The sequence below is a fragment of the Gavia stellata genome, chromosome 1 (genome assembly GCF_030936135.1).
Source record: "Gavia stellata isolate bGavSte3 chromosome 1, bGavSte3.hap2, whole genome shotgun sequence".
Classification (NCBI taxonomy): Eukaryota; Metazoa; Chordata; class Aves; order Gaviiformes; family Gaviidae; genus Gavia; species Gavia stellata.
This window is the reverse complement of record NC_082594.1, coordinates 103,548,637-103,571,504: the sequence shown is the minus strand read 5'-3', so window position 1 is coordinate 103,571,504 and position 22,868 is coordinate 103,548,637. Positions and strand designations below refer to the sequence as shown.

Below are 22,868 nucleotides of genomic sequence, written 5' to 3'. Positions count from 1 at the left end.
GGCGGCCCGCCCTGCGAACCAGCGACTCCTCTGCCCTCGCCCCCCGCTCCCCCACAGAAAAGCCGCCGGGCTCATTGCTGGTTTCTGCCTCTGCCTGGGGACCGCATGGCTCCGCAGGCAGAGCCGCCCTCCCCAGGGCAGCCCCGGGGTTCTTTGGCAGCTGAGCGCGCCCCGGAGTTTTACCCCGGGAAAGCACCGGGTGGGCTATTGCGCCGTCTGCGGGGACCCCTCTTCAGCCTCTGCTCCCTCCTGCAGAGCCTGAGGAGCCCAGCCGCTTGCCAGCAGCGATGCTGCTACCTGGAGGGCAGAGGCACAGAAGCCAGCTGGGGCTCTGGCTCCACGCTGGAGCTGGTGTGGGAGCTAACTGCCTCCCAGCCAGTTAGCCCTGGACCACCAGCAACAGACAAGGCTCACATCGTGGTCATCAGGAGCAAAACTGCTCCAGTCACACCAGCAAACAGGCCGTGGGGTCCTGCACAGTCACTGACTGTCAGCTCAGCTTCTGGCAAGCTGTCCATCACAAAACATTTGGAGCATATTAGCCATGGCAGAGATATCTGAGCTGAAATACCAGCCTGGAGGACCAGGCAAGCGCGCAGTCTTGTGCGTTGCCTCGGTTGAGTGGGGCAAAGCCTTCAGCATGCCTGGGGAAACCATGCCAGGCTGGCCCATGCAGCTGAAAGAGAGCCTCAAGGCTCATTGAGTTTCCATGAAAGAACCCCAAGGAGCAGTGAACCACACTGGACCGACCCAGCGACTGTGCAAAGCGATAGGTGTTTTCTCTAGGAATTGAAAGGAAAGCTGCTGGAACAATGGCTGTGCTGTTAAATTTGAAATGTAGCACCAGGGACTGCTCTCTGGCACTGGTGACAGCTGATCCAGAACAGTCTATGTCTGTGCTGTGGAGTTCCCTTGATCCCCACAACACCATGGCCACAGGCAAATGTTCCTGTGGCCATGTGCTATCCCATGAGTTAACACGGGGGAGCCTAGGGCGCCTGAGAAGCAGAAGAGGATCTGGTCTTGTTTAGTATCTTTATCAATTATCTGGATAAGGGGATGGAGTGCACTCTCAGTAAGTTTGCAGATGACACCAAGTTGGGCAGGAGTGTTGACCTGCTCGAGGGTCGGAAGGCTCTGCAGAGGGATCTGGACAGGCTGGATCGATGGGCCCAGGCCAATAGTATGAGGTTCAACAAGGCCAACTGCCGGGTCCTGCACTTGGGTCACAACAACCCCAGGCAACACTACAGGCTTGGGGACGAGTGGCTGGAAAGCTGCCCTGAAGAAAAGGACATGGGAGTGCTGGTTGACAGCCGGCTGAATATGAGCCAGCAGTGTGCCCAGGTGGCCAAGAAGGCCAATGGCATCCTGGCCTGTATCAGAAACAGTGTGGCCAGCAGGAGTAGGGACGTGGTTGTACCTTTGTACTCGGCACGCGTGAGGCCGCACCTCGAATACTGTGTTCAGTTTTGGGCCCCTCACTACAAGAAAGACATTGAGGTGCTGGAGCGTGTCCAGAGAAGGACGACGACGCTGGTGAGGAGTCTGGAGCACAAGTCTGATGAGGGGCAGCTGAGGGAACTGGGGTTGTTCAGCCTGGAGAAGAGGAGGCTGAGGGGAGACCTTATCGCTCTCTACAACTACTTGAAAGGGGGTTGCAGAGAGGTGGGTGTTGGTCTCTTCTCCCAAGTGACTAGTGACAGGACAAGAGGAAATGGCCTCAAGTTGTGCCAGGGGAGGTTCAGACTGGATATTAGGAAAAATTTCTTCACTGAAAGGGTTGTCAGACATTGGAACAGGCTGCCCAGGGAGGTGGTTGAGTCACCATCCCTGGAGGTTTTTAAAAGACGTGTGGATGAGGCACTCAGGGACATGGTTTAGTGGTGGACTTGGCAGTGTTAGGTTTATGGCTGGACTTGATGATCTTAAAGGTCTTTTCCAACCTAAATGATTCTATGATTCTATGGTGAAGGAGGGTGTCTAGAGCAATTCTTGTAGGTACAGTGAGTGCAAAGGTTCGTCCAGCGCTTTTTTGAAAGTGAGGCTCATGCCACATAACACAGATCTGTATGTTGGCCCTTGGGCACGGAGGAGCGCTTGGCTTTTTCCTTGCCACACTCCAAGCACCCCAGTCAGGTGTTGTTTCAGAGCTTGCTCTCCTCTCGGAGACAGTGTAGCACACACTTAATATTCTATTCACGCCTCTCTGCAGCTTTATGAATCTCAGTTTCTGGCTTTGATCCGGTTCCTGCAACATTAATTAATTTCAGGCCCTCTTGCTCCGTCTTTTTTTCAACATGCTATTTCTAATTATGTCTTATTTCCTTGGGCTACCTATTTCATTTCAAACAATTTTTTCCCCAAGAGCAGATTACTTGGCTGTTGTAACAATGTGTGATTGCGTACGGGGTCATCAGCTAATTGCATAGATGTGACATAGGGATCCGGCACACCTCTCTAGCACACAGTCTACTGGAGTCTGTCCTAGCACTCAAAAATGGCATCGGTATTCGCCTCTCCAAACTGTGCACGGAATTGCAAGGGGAACTGCGGGAGAAAGTTTCCCTCTGTCTTCCTCTGTTTCATGCAGAGATGGTTGGCTCGTGGTAGCACAGAGTTTTTAAACCAAAGCAGCGGGAAGGATTTCAGACCTGGTGCAGTGAAGTGCACAGTGAACTGGCATACACAAGCCACTTGTCACCGCTTGTGTGCATGCTCTTCTAGTTTTGTGCCGCTTTCTGCTTGATGCCCTGACTCTCCTTCTTCATTTCACTACCTCACTGACTGCCTGAAGGTTTTGGATTAGTCTGGTAGTATTACAAGCTGAAAATAATCCTACCTTAAGTAGCAAACATTAACTTGCTGCACAAGATGCCACTGCTGTAGGAACTGCTGCATGTACCATAACCCATTTTCATGCCATTTCCTTTCTGTGCCCTCTAGAGAGACATGGAGCTCTGCAACATTTAACCACTCTAAGAATCCTTGTCAGACTTGCTGGCAACATATTCAAGATGTTTAATTTCTACTTCCTTTCACTGTCATATCTTCATACTTTTTATTATCTCTTTTTGGGGAAAAAAAGTCCTGTGGCATCAATGAGCAGGATTAATGGCTCTTTGAGTACCAGAAAGGGCTCAGTCTGGAATAAAAAGCTGACTAATGAGGAATATGGCAGAGATTTCTGAAGTTATGGATGATGTGGAGAAAGTTAGTACAGATAAGAGTCTTCACAGTTTCCTCCAATGTAAAAAGTTGACAGGTATCAAATGAAACCAGTGGGATCAAAATTCAGAATGAGCAAAAGCAGGTGGCACATCCCTGCCTGGGTACCAGATCTCTGAGACTCCTTGCCAAAGGATGTCTGGATGCAAAAAGCTTACCTGGATTCAAGGGCACACCGGACAGCCTCCTGGAGCAAAAGTCATTGGACAGCTCCTAAACCCACAGGGTGGGATACAGTTGCCTTGAATGCCATCTGAGCTGCCCCAGGGTTACCCTACCATACTCCAGCTGCCCCTCCAGAAGAGCATAGCTCACCTGAAGCACCCATGTCCTCCCGCACCCCCATGCAGATAGATGTCTTGGACCTTAGATGTCTGAAGTGTTACTAGTGACTACATGTGGGCAGCTGAATTGACCTTGGGATCTTCTTAAGTGCCTTAAGCTACTACATCATGAAACAGCACTATGTGCCTGTGTTTAGGAGCTGGGAGCATAGAGGTTGAAGTATCACAAATGTTTGTTCTATTCTTCTTCCCTAGACAGGGAAGACAGGCAGACACTTGGGTGCATCTGTAGGGGAGCCCAGAGGCATACCCCACCCTCCGTTGCCCCTTGCAGTCAACCTTTCCCAAGAGATGCCTCCTTCAGAGTAGCCACATTCTGAGTAGGATGCTGACCTCAAACACCTAGTGGGGAGTAGTACCTTCAACTCTGATATGCCAAAACAGGGGGTTAAGGGGAGATTTTCTCATTTCAAATATTTTGCTTCAACTGGGAGAAGACAGGGAAGTAGAAAACATGATTTTGTATACCCAAACACAGTTTAGATGAAAGTCGAGTGATGTTTTTGCAGCAAGGACCTAATGATTAGTGACGAACAGGCACTTCTGTCATTTACTGTGTTTAGTAGACCTGGGGCATCCCAGGAAATATATCTACATCTGCACCAAACACTTCTCACTGGGGCTGAGAGGATCAGGAGAAGGTGACTTATGGCCTCTTCAGTTGTCCCACCCCCACAGTAAATCTATGCTGCTGCCATTTCCTATGCAAGGTTGTCACCAAGCTGTATCTCCTGGGAGTTTGTCTGTTTGGTTTCATTGCAATATTTTCACCTTTTGATACAAAATTCAAGATACATTTTGCAGTTTGTTCCTGACTGGAAAAAAACAACAAAGAAACCGAAACTTATCCTGTGTGACCGTGTGTGGAGCGGTGTGGAGGGGGAGTCATAGGATCACAGGATAATGCAGATGGGAAGGGCCCTCAGTGAGGTCTCCGGTCCAACCCCCTGCCCCAAGCAGGGCCAGCTCTGTGATCAGACCAGGCTGCTCAGGGCTTTCTCCACGTGATTCCTGAAACCCCCCAAGGTCAGGACCTGCACAAACTCTATGGGCAGCCTGCTCTCCTTTCAGGCACACCGAGGCGTATTCCCCCGCGGCTGTGTGCAGTCAGCATCGCCTGCAACATCAGTGCCTGGAGGTGCACAGCCACAGAAACCATGGCTTCATTTTGAAGGTCACATGGAAAATACTTCATTGGTTACAGCTACTCCCTGACCCATCATCGTCCCTCCCCCTCTTATTAAATTGGTTGGAAACACAGAACTGAAAGGAGAAAGCAGCTCAATACCACAGCATTAGCGTACTCCCAGCTGTACATAAAGGACAAAGAAATCCCTGCTGCCCTGGCAGTCTGTGTGACTTTTCTGATCACTTTGTCACTGTCACAAAAAAGGATTCCTCACTACAGCTAATTACTTCTCTACATTAACGAAAAGGAAACATCGTCCAGACTAATGGCTAAACAGCCTTCTGCAAGCCTTTCACCAGTACCACTGGCTTGCTGCATGACCTTCTGTGTACTCCTCCACCTGCCTTCATTTGCCAAGCTTAAAATGGGAACAATTCACCCAGGCCCTAAGGCTGCTGTAAGACTTCATTATTGCAAAAAGCTACTCACGCTCATGCCCACGTACGACGCAGAGCTACTATGTATTATTAACAGGATGTGGCCAAAGGAAAAGAGAAACAGAGGAAGCAATTTTTCAAAGGCTTTCTTTCCCCTCACTTCCCCCCAGAATAAGGCAGAGCTGCAGCAACCTTCCAAAATGCCGGACTGGACTCATTCAGTAATACTGACACGCTGACAGTCTTCAATCAACATGCACAACAGCTCTTGTAATTGAAAGGATTAAATAGTGTTCAACAGAAGTATCTCAGCAACTGTTGACAATAAAATTAAAACAAAAGGAAAGCAAGTTGCAGAAAAGCTGGAGACACTGGGAAGGGGAACATGAGCTGTGGGGAGAGGCAGCACTGTTGCTGTCTCCACGATTATCTGGCCACATTTAAAATAGCCATACACAGGGATCAGGGTCACATTCTTGACATGTTATCTGCAGAGACAATAGCCTCAGAAACAAAGTATTTCCTGTGTTGTCCTGAAGCCGGTACTAGCAAAGCAAGTCTGCTAGAGAAGACAACAGAAAAACCACTGACTGTTAAAAGTGGAGTTAAGAAAAGCACTTCCCAAACCTCAGTGCTACGGGATGCCTGTGCTCTCCCCATGAGACTGCTGCTTCTTCTACTGCAGGCCAGACCAAGGGGCTGTGCAAGGTTCTTCTCACAGCTCTGGCAGTAACACCTCATTTTCTAATAAACCAGTTCCCTAATGTCCACCAGCCCACCTTTAAGGGACAATCTGCCAGGATCCATGCACATAACCAAACTGCCTGTACATAAGTAGTCCTAGTTCCCCTAAAGAAAAATGGTGGGAGTAAGGGTCTCACCCACAGGCCAGGGAAGCTCCAGGCTGCACAGAACACCAACCCATGGTGTGCTCCTTACATTTGGACTAAAATTCAGCACCCCAAAGGGAAGGGGGTTGGCCACGGCAAGACTGGAGAGCTCTTCCAACATAATTGGAATTCTTCTGGAATTTGCTGCTTTTTTCCTCTCTATTTTTAGAATATGCACTTCAGGTTCCTTGTGACCAGCATAGAAAAAGAAACAGGCATGACTGGTTATGGACATAGTAAGGAAAACGGCAACTCTGGCTTCTGCAAAATATGAGCTGAGCCTTACCCGAGGGCTCTTCCCTAAGTTACAGTGACTGGTAGCTGAGAATACAAGAACTACTCCATAGCATTATACTTTCCACCTACCACACCTTCTGTGTAAGGCTTGATATGTCATAAATGAGCTACATAACATGAATTTTTAATGCAAGGCATGATCTTATTGCAGTAGGACAGGCTCTTTAAGCAGCTTCGTATACAATCTGAAAGCTGAAGTCAGTTGCTGGGAACACTGCAGTAGCTAGTAAGAACTAAACTGTGGGGGAGAGGAACATATGAACACATCTAAAGAAAGGTGGCATTTAAAATAGAAGTTCGTACTTGTTCACATCTGTTCTCTGCCAAGCACACAAGCAAGCATTAGCACACTTTGCACTCATGTTTCAGTAGAGGTTGATGCAGTTTCACAGATCTGGGGAACAGTGTTGCTAAGTTACAGACTCGAACATGCCATTTTAAAGGTAGTGGTCCCACTAAAGGAAAGCTTCATTTTGTGCCAAGGTGCGTGCCAAACAGGCACACTGTGGGCAAATACTTGCATCTAGCATTTGATCATCTTGTCTGTCTCATTTTCCATCCTCTAACAGGCAAGGCACAAGGCTTGGACCTTCCACTGGGGAAATAAATAAACAAACAAAAAATGAGGTTTCAATAGGAGAGAAGGGAGGCCAACAAGCTTGCCCCAGCCTTTCACATGGGACAGGCTGAAGCTCAGCACATGCTGGCCAAAAGAGCTGTTATTTACTCCAGAGCTCAGACCCCACCAAAGAGCAGAGCCAAGACAGGCTGAACCTGTTCTAAGGGGATATCCACACACAATACAGGGCACACAGTGCTAACGGTGGAAACCTTATGATTAAGGAGACTCCCTACAGGTTATTAAAGCCAGGAGAGTGATCCCAACAGCTTCATCTACTATAGGACTTGCTTCCCTCTATTGAGAGAGGCACCTGTCTTGGAGGACACACATACCACTCTCTTGTATTTTTTTTCCAGTATTTTATTTCTGACAGGCATTTACAACGTTCCATTCATAGAACTAAAAACATAAAAATAGACCTTCTTTCAGATTATAAAAGAAATATATAAGAACCTTTGACATAGACATGTCATGACATTATGTACAACAACAACGGTACCTTCCCAGTACCAGCCTTCCAGTATTTCAGCGCTGACTGTATTCCGCTGGGTACAGCATAGGACAGCTAAAACCTCCGCTTCTCTAATACGCTGGGACACGACTGACAGGTAGATGATATAAAACAATGATGTCATAATACAAAGGGTATAGAAACCTTTCTAAAGCTTTTACGAAAAGAAATCAGAAGATAGCAAAAAGTTAGAGAAAGCTTTCATAAGATCAAGTATAGTGCACCAGAAACCAGAAAGGCGGGGAGGGGGGGCAAGGGGAGGATGCTAGCTGGGACACAAAGACAGTGATGGATTTTTGGGGGGAATAATTTTTGTTATGTTTTAAAATATAGTCAGAGTGGATTTTATAAAATATACTCCTAAAGCTATTATAAAATTTCAGGTTTTCAAAGTACCTACTAATGTGTCAAACATTAATAGATACCAACAAAAAAAAAAAAAGAAAATTTCATATAATCTTCCTTTTTTCCTATAGGTGAAACTGAAATGGGAAAAGCTATATAAATCTTAAAAAAAAAAAGTGCTATTTTGTGTTTTGTATTTGGAAGTCTACTTAAAAAACACAAGATTTTAGTCACATTTTACCCTGTTTTAGATGTTTAAATAAAAGATTTAAAATGTTAAAGAGGTTTGCTTGTGTAGAACGTGTTCATACTCTATTGCGGTGGAAAAGCTTTTACAAAGGAATTAAAATACACTAGTTTCACCCACAGTAGGAGAGTGGATGAGGTCAGTTTTTTGGCCATGAATTCCCTGTCCCCTAAGCCCAAACTCTGCAAGAGAGTGGACCAAACGGATCTGTGATGTTGCTACACTGGCTCCAGCGAGATTACACCATGGATCGGTTTGGTCCACTACAATTCGGTCATGTAATTTTATTTTATTCTTTTTATTATCTAACTAAACTCCAGTCTCAAACATATACAATAATCATTTTCCTGAAGAAAGTTATACCTAAATAAGAGTTTCCAGTTCATATTTTAATATAAAACCACCATTCCTAACCCTCTGCAAAAAGCTAGCCTTGTATCCTAGACGTGGAGCTACACTAACACTGTAAAACTCTTATCCCTTTGTGCCCCTGCATCTCAGGTAAAATACAAAAAAATATTTCTTCAAGTGTTAAATTTGGATCTCTTTTAAGAGAGTTTGGCATCTTTATAATATTATGTAAAACTAGAGCTTCCAACATTGACATTAAATTAGACCAGCCACAGACCAAGAGGACTTAACACAACATAAATCCCAAACCTTTCCTCACACATTCCTAAAATACATGTATACTCCTTTACATTTAAAGAGGGAAAAGTAACAAGAATACTGCAACTGTACACGTTTAAAAAGGCAGTTTCCTCATTAAGGAGATGAACCTACGACTGACATTTTACAGCTATAAAACCCCCTGTTCGTTGTGCTATTGTTTAAGCTAATTTGCTGCACGTAGGTTGACATCCAGAGTAATTTGTTTTCCAGTGATTATATTCTCCCCATACTTAATTTCAGCCCCTGATTATTTGAGAATAAATAAAATAGTGTGAAAGCCCTTGGTAACGTAAGACAGGACCTTAAGCTTATCCCGTTCCAGGTTTTGAGCGTTTTACAGTTGCCTAAAGTGTGGCCGCATGGCTTCGGACCAATTCAGCTGCCGAAATGGTGTGTGCAAGTGTGCAATCTATCGGGATCAGCTCTCCGCGGTGTGTGGGGGCAGGAGGAAGGGATGGAGGGCGGGACGGGGAGACCTACGCATCCAGGCAGGGAAGGGGACCGGTTTAGAGCTCCGTGTTCAGTTTCCTGCTGGGAACAAAGTCTTCACGCCTAACCCAGATGACCTCCTCGCTGCGGCCCTCCATGTCGCCGTTGATGCCAGACAAGGCCGCCTGCTTCTTCAGCTGGGTCATCCTGGAGGCATGCGTGTCCATGGCCGGGCGCAGGCGGTCTCCCCGGCATGGCTGGCTGCTCGTGATGGAGGCCGCCTGCAGCCGCTCCCGAAGGTCTCGGTCGGCCACGGCACCTCTCATGGCCTCGCAGTACTCATCGTCATCGCTGAGGATGTCCGTTTCCTTGATGTCCTCCTGCTCCTCATACTGAGCAAGGTCAAACTGTTCCTCTACCCAGCGGTCAGTGTCCCCACTGTGTGTGGGCTGCTGGGGCTCTTTTTCAGGGCTGCTCGTGTAGACGGCATCTGAGTCAATGGTAAACCTGTTTCGGGCCAGCCGCCGCCTCCTCCTCCCAAGAGACTTGCTTGGGGCTGACACTGCGCACACACAAAGATAAAACCCCACAGGCTTTTTACACATGGTACAACTCTCTTTAAAAAGTTAGTCTTCCAGGGGCCCTTTATTTAACACCGCTAGGCACAAAGCAGGCAGACTCCCACGAATGACCTAGTCATTCAGCATCCTCCCTGCAGGCAAGTCACACTTCACTCAGCTCCTCAGCACAGGTCTCTCTCCAGCTGAAAAAGGAGTTTCTGCTATTCAGATCCACAGTTGGGATAATGGCCCACAATTACTGTTCCTCCTAAGCGGTAGGCAGGCAGCCAGCCAGCACAAAGTGCATCTGTTCAGCTCAGCTTCTCACACGCAGTGCCCTGCTGTCAGCACACCGTGAAAACCAACTAGCCTTACGCCTCGGTACGGGAAATTGCTTTGTCTCGGGTAAGAGCAACACTATAGGTTTCCAAGTAGCTACCTTGGTGCTGAAGATGCTGCAATTGTTGCGTTATTTATGGGGAAGTAAGTTCCCTGGTCTAGGCTCTGCTACTCCCTTCCCTGCTCCCTCCCTCCTGGGGGGGGAAAAAAGAAAACCCCAAAACCAGAAAAACTTTCAGAAGTTCCTTACTCAGCATCAGCTGGTCTACTAGCTTTTGCAACTGGCCCAATTAGCAAATTGACATCTTCTGTGTTGGAACATCTTCATAAGAGTCTTGTGAGGCAAAGCAGGGGACGAATCCTGCAGCTGAAGGACCTGCAGGCATTCCAGTGCTTTACGTGCACACACACGTAGCTCCATGGCAAGCGGGTGAACTCCGAGGTTACAGTGTGTCCCCCTCCACTAAACAGCACCTTAGCACTTTCAGTAGGTATTTACTAAACTCTAGCTTGGGGGCGGGGTTACATTTTAATGCATGTTTTGAGGCTCAGGGATATTAAGTACAACAGCTCAGCAGTTGCAAATTTTAGCTGTAGTGAGAGGTCTGGACTCTAAGAGGAGATTTTAATCTCTGCAGAATTCATCAGGCAAATGCACTGACGAACCAAACTGAAAGAACGTTTGGCATCTACAGCAGATCAGCCCCACAGGCTGATTGAAGAAGCACTGTGGTAAAACAGTTGCATTTTGGCGCTCCTTTGACTCTTCTTCCTTATGATTTTAAGTGTCTCTGAGGCAGATGGCTAGCAACACCCCGAGTGAGAAGCCATGCTGCGAATGTTATTGGTCTGGCCTGCCCATTACAGAAGAGGAACAGAAAGCCTGGTTGTCTACATTGCTGGATCTAATGAGCAGAAAAAAAATAAATAACAGACCAGAACAAAACACGCAGCGGTGCCATGTACTTTTCAGTTGGAAGCAAGTGTTTCCTCCCTCCATCATCTAGCGCTCTGAAAATGAGAACCTGCTTTTCCCTGGGATTTTCTCATTGCTTTTGCCTGAAGTCAACTGAAAAGGAAAATCCACGGTTTAGGACAGACCATCACAAAAATAATAGTATCAAGTGCATGCCTCTCAAAATGTGAGTAGAAGCATGTGCCCTTTAGCAATAGAGCTGAAAAGGCTAAGATGGAGGACATCCGAAGCTATCTCTTCAAACCAAGCCACTCACTCGGGGGGAGCGATTTTTCTTGTGCATTTTAGTTTAAAAGTGCTAGGGTTAGCTCAAAATTCTGTACAGGCTTCTAAGAAATATGCAGCAGGCTTCTGCTTTGTTCAGCTGAAACCCATTTCCAGATTAAAGTGCACAGCCAATCGGTATTGAAAGGAATCCCATTTCTTCCTTCCATGCCAGAAGGACCACTCTGAAGCTGAGCCTTGAGTGCAAAGCAAGGTAAATAGAGGCAATTTAAGGCTCTCAAAGAGGTGAAGCATGGAAAACCAGCAGTTTTTACATACACAGGAGAGAATGCTAATCCTAATACACAAGTAACAGACACCACCACATGTCCTACAACGGTGCTGGGGTTACTGGGATCTTGAAAGTCTGTAGCCCTACAGTACCTGCCCTGTTCATGGCTGGCCTTGCACCTTTTAGAGCACACAATCTTTTTCCACCAAAAGGAACATATTGCTGGGATGAGGGCAAACTTTCGGTTTTAAGAAGCTGTCTTCTGTGTTTATCCCGCAGAATCGAATGCACTGCCTTCAGAAAGTCCTTCCTGTGTTCTGGTGAACTGAAAAATAGGTGAGAATACAAAAGGCAGAGTTATCTCTTGGGATCTGCTAAAAGCTCGCTGTAAACAAGATAAATAATGACCAGTTCTGTGATTTCAGACAGTGTGAACCGACCGGCACACACTTCCCCCAGAGAAGACTCAATTTAATACAGTATTTTCAAATCAAAGCTAAATTTATAGTCATTGCAATGGACATCCAAGGAAACAAATACACTTTTCATCAACAAACATTTAGCCATTCACCCCTCTTGAGGCTTCCTCTTCCTCCAAATACCAACCACACACTTCGCTTTGTCCAATACACATCAAGCTGACCTATGGTGGCTAATTAAATCTCAGTTTGTCTCCTGTAAACACACACACCAGGCAGAAGTCCTGCAACTCTCTACTACCTATTAGTAGGAATTGGCTTTGTATCAGCTCCGTTGGACCCTGGTGAACTTGTGTACTGAGTTCTTATTTGAACTCTAAAACACATCAGGGCAACCACCACAACAAAGATGGACAAGGTTTACTTAAGGAAAGGGCAATGCCCTAAGAGCAGAGGTTGGAACTTGGTGGCGTGAACGGTACCAGCTGAACAGGACACATTAGCAGCTACCTGGCATAAAGATTCAATGCTGCAGTTTAACTGGATGTAAATTTGTGAAAGGAAAATTGTAATAAGGATATTCCCATAAAGGTACAAGGCTGATCAAATATATGCCTTTATTTTAATACATTTTACAAAATTCCACCTGCCAGAAGTAAGGTTTTAACACCCTTCTCCCCACTTCCCCTACTGGCTGTTCCCAGATTGCCTTAAAGGAAAGACATAGGCAAGCTGGGATCCGGAGATGCAGCTTCCATTGAAAATATGGAAATGCACTTACCTACAGCAAAGGTGAAACGTTCTTTCTGGCCTGCCTTCAGACTCAGATTTAACATGGACAATCTCACATACAGAATTGGTCTCTGCATCTAAAGTGAAAAGCAAGCAGAACGTCATACAACAGTTTCTCATATTAAACCTCAACTAACCCTGAAGAAATGGTTTAAGACCATCCAGGACAACAGATAATACACTGCAAATAATATTAACTCATGGCTGAAAGGCAGCAGTGAGCGAATGACTAATGAAACAGACTCTTAAACTCACCAAAATCTAGCATTATTTTATATGCACTCACTCAGACCCATAAAAATATGAAAAAAAACCCAAACCACAAAAGAAACCCAACCCATCTTTTCAGGTATTCCATAGAGTATTGTCACATTTTACAGCTATGTTCTTTCCTATGTTCTTTCCACTTTCACTTATGCATTAGAAAGGGAGCAAATTGTTTAAAATTTTGAAATTTTTAATACTATAAGTTTCACATGAAGCCGCCAACCACAAGAACAAAAATTCACTAGCTCTGTTGTCTCACAGCTGCAAGATTGCCTTCTAGTCTCCAGAAGAGGAACAGAGTGAACCAGAGTCAGAAACGACTTTGTCCTGTTTTTCCAGAACCCTGCCTGGCTTCAGAAAAGTACTGACAAGCTGGAGACACACAACCAGAGCTTCTGCCCCTTCATCTCTCTCCAGGGCTATTATAGATGTGGAGGTTGTGGATTCCTTTTTCAGGCCCCAGAAACTGCATACACAGGTAGTAAGGACAAACACTGGGCAGTGAACGCCCCCAGACCAAGCATTAAGAACCCTGCCTAATTCATGCAGCGGGAACATTACCTGCACTTGCCAACGCTCGAACCTGCAGTGCTTCTAAAGGTATCATGTGGCGAAAGCGGAACGGATCCCAGTCTTCATAAATTGAAGCTCTATGTGATCCTCCCTGGAAGAATTTCAAAATACCGTTAGGAAAGGAGACACCTTGGGATAGTCAGACACAGAAGTCTCCTGTGCTTTGCACTGAGAGCATCCAGCTAGAGACTTGTTGCAATTCTTATTTTCTCACAACATCTTAGTAACCAGCATCACTGGTGCCCATCAATGAAGATCTTGCTAAAATCTAGACAAAAGCAACCATTAGGCCAATCAACTTTTATCAATGCCTTCAAAAGTCATTCCAGTCCAATGCTGCATTCTCTCCTCCCAGTGCACATACATTCACAAACATGCATTAGTTTTGCTTTAGTCACTCCGAAGTTATATTGTGGCCAGCTGACTTCAGCCATACAAGCATTTCAAATCACACTTCGGTTTATGCCATAGGTGGGAATCAAAAAGTTTTCTGAAATACTATAAACCCTGTTGTAGCAAGGCATGTGTTCACCACAAGCTTAGCTGTAACTTTTAATCCCAAACTCCAGCAGGATCCCCTGATACATACTGTAGGCACACTTAATTTAGCTGAGAGCAGCCAGCACTTGCTCAGTGCATGCAACAGCCAGAACTGAAATGAGGGCATTGTGTTTCACTAAGAAAGTGGACAGACATCAGCTCATATTTTATTCATATACGCTGACCAAAGAGTCAAACACAAGAGAGAGACGTTCAAGGCGATACCTTGTTTCATGAAAGTCCACTCCACAGCATGGAATGGATGTGGCAAGCAACACGAGTGACTAGTCCAGCAGAGAGCAAAGGATAAACTAAATGAATGCTTGCAGACCACTGCATCCAGGCTGAACAGCAGGCCCTTCAGCATTACCCAAAACCTCAGTTGTGTGGCAGAGAACAAGGATCACATATGCACAAACACACTCTAGCACCACAGCTTTATGGAAAGCAAATCTTGATCGTAGCACCACAAATGCACACAGCATCACTGACATAGTCCATGCAACTTACAAGTTTCTTCTTCTGTTTGGAACCATCCTTGTATACAAGGACCACAGCAGTTTTGAACACTAGAAAAGAAAGTTAGAAACAAAAGCCACGTAGTCAGTAAGGTTGGGAACTGGTCTCCTCTATGCCCAAGCACACAGACCTTTCAGCTCCTCAGACAGCCCTCACCTGACTCAGGGAGGGAAGGCAGGAGTAAACCTACCAGCCCTCTTGCATATTCTTCCCAAAAAATCCAAGCTCAACAGCTTTTATCACACAAAACCAGGTTACTTCAAAGTCACTTGAAACTTAAGAGTTTAAGTTACCAGTTATCAGAACAACTATTCGAACAGCAACAGTTCTATATAAAAATTTAGAAAACTTTAATCCCCTGGCTAAGTTCACCTCAGACAAACGAGTAGCATCCAGCTACACACAGCGAGTCAGCAGACGAGACTGCGCTTGGACAGAGTTTGAACCCTTCCCAGGTGGGACAGTGGTCTGTCCTGAATTAAAAAGTGAGCACCACTGGCAAGCAGAGGTGTGATCCGATTCCTCGTTTGCCACGTAACATCCGCGTGGAGCTGGAATTTGTCTTTCAAGACTCCAGTTTCCCTTGTAATCTCCTTCTTCAGGCCTCAAGTGCACCCTTTGTTTTCAGACTGAATTGCATGGACACTGAATTTTGGACACTTTATGAAACCAATTTAAAGATTTTTGGAGTAATTAAGAGTTGCTGCACATTCCTAGCAGCTTTCATGAGGCCACTCAGCTTCAGGGTATGACCAGGTACTTTCCCAACTTACAGGAAAGCAGTCAATTTTTATATGCTCTTCCAGAGCAAAGCTGAAAGAGTCTTCATTCATTATCTGTTTGGTATAAAACAAAAACAAAAATAAAAATCACTGGCTTCCAAACTAGCATCACTTTCTGGAAACAACAAGGTAAAAGCCTGTTGCATGTAAAGAAATTTAGGAACAAATAAAGAAAACTTAGAACACTCTGCATTACTTGATATAATTCTGAAAGTAAGAGAGATGTGATTTAGCCAATATAAGCAATCATGTACCTTTCCAAGGGACCATACTTCAATGCAGTGGAAAGACCTTCAGATCTATGCCAACAGCAGTTTCAATTTCTAGTTTGGCCACCCAAGATAGACTACTCGGAGGGAGACAGACCACTCCAAAGCAACTCACTGAGAGTCCTGGCTTAGCTTTTAAGCACTTCTTAAAGCTTAGATATACAAGTTCTTTCCAGCAAAAGGCACGAAGAAAAAAGGCAAAGCTTCTGCAAGCCCCCAACCCATTCTACAGGATGTGAAGTAGAGTTACTTGGCATTAACCAGACTACTGAACTATATCTTTTCAGAGTCAAATACCTTTCTACATAACTCTCAATTCTTAGCCTTGGATATGGGTTTAAGAAACTCTTGCACTATTACAGCAGTAATCTCCAAATTCTTCACCAGTTTTAGATCAACACAGAACAGAATTTGACCATTGCAGCAAAGAGACTTATTTACGTTTTTAAGTTCCAGCCAACCTTGCAGAAGGCAATGCTCAACTACCTTCAACAAATATCTGCTAAGGCACAGTTGACAGTCTTATTAGGCATCCGAAATAAAATTACTAGGATACAAACCAAATGCTGCCAGCTCTGGTTCCTTCTTCCATTTTCCCAGTGAAGCAGGAGGATTCAGCCATATCACTGTATTATGCAAGAGCAAGTCTCCCATCGAAAGGTCTGCAACCTGCCAACACAAACACATGCACAAAGGCACAACGTGTAATCAGTTCAAGAAAGCTTACTTGAATTTTCAGTTCAAGAAAACTTGCTTGAAGTTTATTCCTAAACAAACTTTTGGAATATGTCATCAGATGACTGCAAGTGTGTGCAGACTGGACAGTTAGCAATAGATGCATGTAAATCCTTAACTAGTGAGCAAAAATTAGAAGTCAAACTCAGAGACCAGCTCTCATAATTTGGTGGGAAGTCAGGGCAAAACCCAGATGTTTTCCTTGCATTTTTTTCTCCTTTGTCCATATTTCTCCCTACCAGTTTCTTTCTATTTTGTTTGAACATTTAAGCATAGCCCCCATCACACAAGCACAGTTTGGGGTAAAGTTTAGACACTACCTCATGTGAAGCAGCCGAAGCACTTCCTCCCCACAGCTGCTATGGCTCTTCATTTTGCCCAAAGGCTCATCTGTGGAAACCACATTTCTGGAAATGGACTAATAAAGGAGTTCATAACAACTGCTGGGAGATGCCTACTAATATTACAACAACCAGATCTTTCACTTTGACTTAGGATGCCATCAGCACAACAACCTGAGGACTCCCCGATAACAAGAGCAACACTAAGATACGTGTTTACTGTCTCCTCTCCCAGATTAACACCAAACCATGATTCCTCTTCAAACAGATGTCCTGACACACTCTATCCACCACTGCTTGCCAGCACCAACCCTAGTCTCTGCCCTCTACCCACCATCTGATCATCCCTCCCCACTACTGCTGTCCAGCTCTCACACCCAAAGCTTCCTCAACACTGCTCAATCCCAGACCTCCCTTGCCTTGTAGCCCAATGCCTCTTATGTTTGTTCTTCATCCTGGCTGTTGGCAAAACCCCATTACCATTATTTCATACGGTCACGTCTCTCTCCAGCCTTCACCCACATCACTGCTCCCATCGGCCCTACCTCTTCCTTGAGCCCCCCTCGACCTTACTCCATTCCCCCACTACTGCCCACCACTCTCCTTCACTGCACTGCTTGACTGCAGACCTATATTTTATCGGTAAATGGCAAGTCCAGGTCTCAGTTTGAAACTTCAAGACACCTTCCACAGGTTTCTGAGATGGTCAGCCAGGAAAGAGCCACACTGGATCTTCATGTGCTCGCAATACACCATATTAGACATCTAAACCAAAGCCCAAGGCTCTCTCACATATCAAGCCCACTAACACACTTTCTACAAGAGAAACAGCAGTTTCTCACACACCACACCTCACATTTTTATCTTTTTAAAGTGATTAAAGAGCTGACTTGCCTCAGCATGCCAGTCCACTCAGACTGGTGGGGCGAGATTCTTTATGTGGAACAAGGAGAGCCAAGACATGGGCATCAAAATAGTGAACTGCAGGTTGGGATATGATTTTGACCCAAGCACAACATTGAAGGTGAATTAACCCACTACTTCTTTACGTGGGTCCCACTCACTAAACCATACATGGAAAAGCAGTTTTTGAATCGGATTGGGATTTATCTGTTTGCACCAGGATCCACTCAAATGACACAGCACGCAAGGTAAATATTTGATACAATTTGACATTCATGCTACAGGCACCAAACTAACAGCTTTTTTCTCTTAAATTTGATCATCTCTTACCTCTTTTTTCTCCCCTGTTTGTTCTGATATGAGTTGGTCAAACACTGCCCCATATTCTTCATGGATTTTCTGCATTTCATTAATGTGGCTGGCAACTTTGTTCATTGTTTTTATGGCCACTAGAAGACAAACAGAAGAGACAGGGGAAGAGAAAAAAAGGTATTTTTAAGCCTCTGAGGGGAAGGGAGAGGAGGAGGGTTTCAGATCAGAGGCTAAACAGGGAAGAGCAACGTAGGTTAGCTCCTTACCATCAAGGTGATAATGTTCTTCACTGTCTACGTCAGTCAGAGCAAAGAGTTCCTTCAGCAGGAGAGGGTATTTCAGTATCCGCTGGATGGGTTTGATGAGGTAAGACTCCAGCGTGGAGGAGTGCTGCCGTCGGGGATTCTGAGCATCCAGAAATGCCTTGAAAGCATTGTCTGTCTTGGCTGGAAGATTAAAACGAAGCGATTGGATAAATCAAAAATCTTAACAGCTGCCCTGATAAAGTGACTTTTCCAGCTTTAAAGTCATTTATCCAGAGACATTTTGCAGATGTGCAGATTTATCAGGTCCACAGTATTAGATTTATGCACTTCAGGTTTTGAGTTACTGACACTTTGCCACAGATATGCTATTTATGATTTAACAGGCACCCACCTACTGTACCAATACATGCAGTTTTTAATTTCACCATCCACAGTATTTCTGGCCTTGCAACTATTTTAGAGCAGCATAAATTGTTTTAATCATCTGTTTCCTTTAAGAAAAGGCCCAAATTGGGAATTTGTAAGAAGTTGCTACTCATGAGTCTAGTCTGACAGATACACCTATAATATTGGCGAGTCTGATTATTGTTACCTCATTAAACCTTAAAATGTAGTACTGAACAACAACAACCACCAAGAGCTAGCAAGGAGGCAGGAAGAAGTAAACTCATGATAGTACACCATATTTTCGGAGCACAGGCAGACTGGACACCTGATTGCTATCATCTTTTCTATTTGACTGCTACTGAATTTATAAAAATACCATTTTCTCTGTTGCTCCCTCTACTAGAACATAAATTTGTACAGGGAGGGAAGTATGGAGAAGGTGGCATTTTTTGACATACAAGTTATTCAGTGCAGGAACAATTCCACACAGTTGCTTTTATCAGTCATGTCCCCTGCCGAGGTTGGGTGGGTTTTTTGCAGACAGTCACCTGATTTCAATAAAGCAACTTCAGTTTCAAATCCAAGCGCCACCTGCACCTCAGCTGAGGACAGCAAATTACACTTGAAATACACTCCCAGGCTTTTAAAGAGATTTATCACTGGAATAAAATTTTAAGTTCTGTTTGTGCCATAATTCAAGCCCAACCATTTCTCAGTTATAAATACAGTCAGCAATGAAAAAGCAAAACAACTACATCTACCTAGTCTATGGCCTTAACATTAAGGTCTAACAAAATGATGTCAAAAGAAAGCATGGATGTGACTAGCAACAAATCATTTATTCATATATTCCACAGAGCTACAAAGTATTCTTTGCAGCATGGTAAATAAGAATTTACAAGTAGAAATGAAAAAAACCTTGCATTAAAAAAAAAAACAACCCAAACCCAAACCAACCAAGAAACAAAAAAACCCCAAAACTTTTGATTGTCAGGCATCCAGATGTTCTTTGAAAAATAAGAGCGCCTCCCTTAATGGCATTGCTCCTACAACTGGAACCATTTATTTATTTAATGTCTTGGCCAAAGATGAATTGCATGAAGCACGGCCAGCTCTAAGATTAACACTTTCACAGGGGAAAAAACATCACTCCAAGGTAAGGAGGCCCATGAGCATTTATAAGCCAGACCACAGTTTATTTATCTCCATCTCAGCAAGCCAAGCTTGACCAGGAATTCATGTATGGAAACTATTCAGGCAAATTGGAATGAAGGTGAGAAGAAGAGAGGGGACAGAGAGAGCACAGTGAAGTTAAAATATTTAGACAGCTTCCATAAAACATTCTCCCAGGCTGATCTTTTTCTAGTGACTGTCAGTGTTCAACCACATTGGCTGGAGCTTCAGTGGAATTGCCACTAGCAAGGATTCACGGCACAAACTCTAGGAGGATCCAGAGGTCATTACAAGTGTCACCACTCTTGGTTCCAAAGTACACAGTGATCCATTAGCACACACTACATTGCCCATTTATGAAGTCTTTCAACTCCCCACATAACTGAAAAGAAACTGAACATGTCAGGGGAGAATAAATTAAGTGTGGGGGGAAAAACTACATGCGATGCTAACGACCTCTTGTAATGAGCTACTCAGGTATCATTACAACGATGGTGGTCCAAGAACACCCATGGCACAGAGCTCTCTGCAAGCCTCTCAGGCCAGATGGACTTACTTCCCTACTGCAAAGGCTCCTGGAGAGCAACCAGGCACGTGTGTGCCCCCATTCTTCTGCCACAACTTGCCCTGCATGGTTTGGGGTGCAGTGGCCACCTCTCATCATCCACAAGGACAATGTGCGTCAGCCCAGATCAACATGTCACTGTGACATCTCTCTCTCTGCATGGCCAGGTCTATTTGTCCAGCACATGGCTCTTACCTTTCACCAGTACTTTGGGGACTTTTGTGTGGCTGGCACAAAAGGCACTGTACAGCTTGAACCGGTCAGCATAGTAAAGAAAGGATCCACCCAAGGAAAACAACACTTTCTAAGATTAAAAAAAAAAAGAAAAAAAAAAGAGGCATTAGGAAAAAAAACACATGAAAGCCAGTTAGTTATTTTGCCTTCTGCCAGGTCACCTGAAGTTTCCACTTAGCTTTTGGATAACATGACACTGCATTTTTAGTGTTTTCACACCATCTAGCAAGAAACAGGCCTAGCCTTGGTGTCTGGATTCAGGCTATGTGATTAACATCATTAGCCAAGTTCCAGTTAGGATGATCTGGAGACACCACTGACTATAGAGGGAACTAGGTTCACAGCTCCAGAACTGTATTTAAGTGCCTGAGCTTAAAACCTTATTGATGTAAGTAATGACCAGAGGCCACAGAAAGGACTGGATGTTTCTGACTTTGTCATGTATGAAGACACTAAGCAGCTGCAAGCAAGACTATTATCCCTCTGCACAAACACACCAAGGTCTTCACTCTATTGAAAATGAGTTTGTGTTAAGGGCCAAACACAATCTTTCCCTAAGATGTCTATGCCATGGTTAAGCATTTGCTCCACTACCCGCTGAGGAACAAGACAACGTGGGGTGGTGGGGAGCTGAGGCAACACATAGGCAGCTTGCCTACAGTCAGCAGAGGGAAGCAAACTGGAGAACTGAAACCATGAAGCCCTGAAGTCCCATAGCTTTCAGACTATGCCCATAGGACAGAACTGAAAGTGAAGTTGATGCACTTTTTATGGAAAGAGGTGGAAGCAGCAACACTCAGAAGACAGAGTTCTCTCCATAAGGAGGCTTCTTTTGCACCCCTCTCTCAAAGCTCGGAGCACACAGTGGTCACAGAGGCTTCCTCCACTAGAAAAAGTGTGTCTGTGCTCTCCATTAAGGGCACATTTCCTACAAAACAAAAGCTGTGTTCTAGTTACGCGAGGGCCGTGTTCATGACTGATACTTATTTTAAACAAGGACCTGATGGCAAAGCCACGCATGCACAAAAAGACAAATTCTTTCAGTAGTTCTTCCAGTGCTGTACGTTAGCTGAAGAGCAATCCCAGTGGCATTATTATTATTCATCAAGACATCCTGTCCTCTACCAAGGTGAGTGCTCAAAGCAAGAGTAAAACTCCCCAAAGACAAAACATTGTATTAGCTACTTGCTGTGTATCCAGTACATGACTGCATTAGAAATAAAAGAAAATTTGTTTCCGCATTTTCCTATTTTGTTTTAAAATGAAGTTTTTATATCTTTAGTTTACATTCCTACCTTTCGTGCACTCTGCTGATAGTTGGAGGTATTTACCATATAGTTTCGCTATGCATCAAAAGCCCAAATACAGAATTCAACTTACAGTTCTGATCTGTAGCCCTAGTAGTGGGCTTCTGAACTGCTACAATAGACTTGTCAGAACAAAGATTTTATGTAACTTTCCATTTCTAGCTTTTCCTGACAGCCCGAGACAAGAAATCTGGCAGAAGGGCAAGAATAGCATCTAAAAGCACATGGTGTTACAGATTTCTAGTGCTCTATAAGGCCAAATGCAGCATAAACTACAATTGTAGCAGGATGTTTTTCAAACAGCTCCAGTATTAGCTAAAAATTAATCTCAAGTGTAAGTAGATATAGGTTTTTACATGCACACTGACAGTAGTCAAGTACAATAAGGAGTGTTAAACGACTACTCAGAATGTAAACAATGAGATTACCTTAAATTGCTCAACTTTTTCAAGCTTTTCCAGGTCTGGAACCAGCCTTACTCCATCTTCGAGAGTTTTCAAGAACTCTACCTGGAATGCTACCATTTCAGTCAGATTCCCGAAGAGAACATCCAGCTAATAAGAGAAACAAAAGCAAGATGCTGAAAATATAACTTTGCAGCTAAATCACGTTTTCTAGAACGTCAGTAATTCTCAGTCCAATTGTATAATCAGTGTGATGTCAGGAAAAAAACCTACAGACTATACATTATTGAGCAGTACCTTTATACTCTACTCAATCCATTATTTTAAAAGCAAAGGAATTCAAATTTCTCCATAGCCCTTGCTCAGACAAACAAGTCAAGCTGGGGGTCGGGTGGAGAGGAGGGGTGTGTATAAGCTATCTAGCAAAAAGATAAGCCACAGTTAACATACCTCATCTGGTGTGAGGAACGTTTCTTTTTGTAGAGGCTTCAGGTATCTCTCCATTAGACAATTTAAGTCCTAAAAATTCAGAAAAAGAAGATTCTATGTTGGTTCCTC

At 44.5% G+C, this 22,868-nt stretch overlaps 1 protein-coding gene across 3 annotated transcripts in view; it reads right to left on the bottom strand.

Moving 5' to 3' along the window:
• Window positions 1-9,197: 9,197 nt before the first annotated feature.
• The window catches only part of TIAM1 (TIAM Rac1 associated GEF 1), an 82,741-nt gene continuing 69,070 nt past the window's right edge, over window positions 9,198-22,868 (bottom strand). For all 3 annotated transcript variants that reach the window (XM_059818972.1, XM_059818959.1, XM_059818964.1), the window contains 11 exons: window positions 22,761-22,829; window positions 22,335-22,460; window positions 20,561-20,669; window positions 18,241-18,420; window positions 17,993-18,111; window positions 16,244-16,352; window positions 14,624-14,682; window positions 13,562-13,664; window positions 12,723-12,810; window positions 11,675-11,847; window positions 9,198-9,713 (listed from right to left, as the gene is read on the bottom strand). In XM_059818972.1, coding sequence (XP_059674955.1) covers window positions 9,229-9,713; window positions 11,675-11,847; window positions 12,723-12,810; window positions 13,562-13,664; window positions 14,624-14,682; window positions 16,244-16,352; window positions 17,993-18,111; window positions 18,241-18,420; window positions 20,561-20,669; window positions 22,335-22,460; window positions 22,761-22,829 — 1,620 coding nt within the window. In that variant the 3' untranslated portion in view covers window positions 9,198-9,228. The remainder of the gene's footprint in view (window positions 9,714-11,674; window positions 11,848-12,722; window positions 12,811-13,561; window positions 13,665-14,623; window positions 14,683-16,243; window positions 16,353-17,992; window positions 18,112-18,240; window positions 18,421-20,560; window positions 20,670-22,334; window positions 22,461-22,760; window positions 22,830-22,868) is intronic.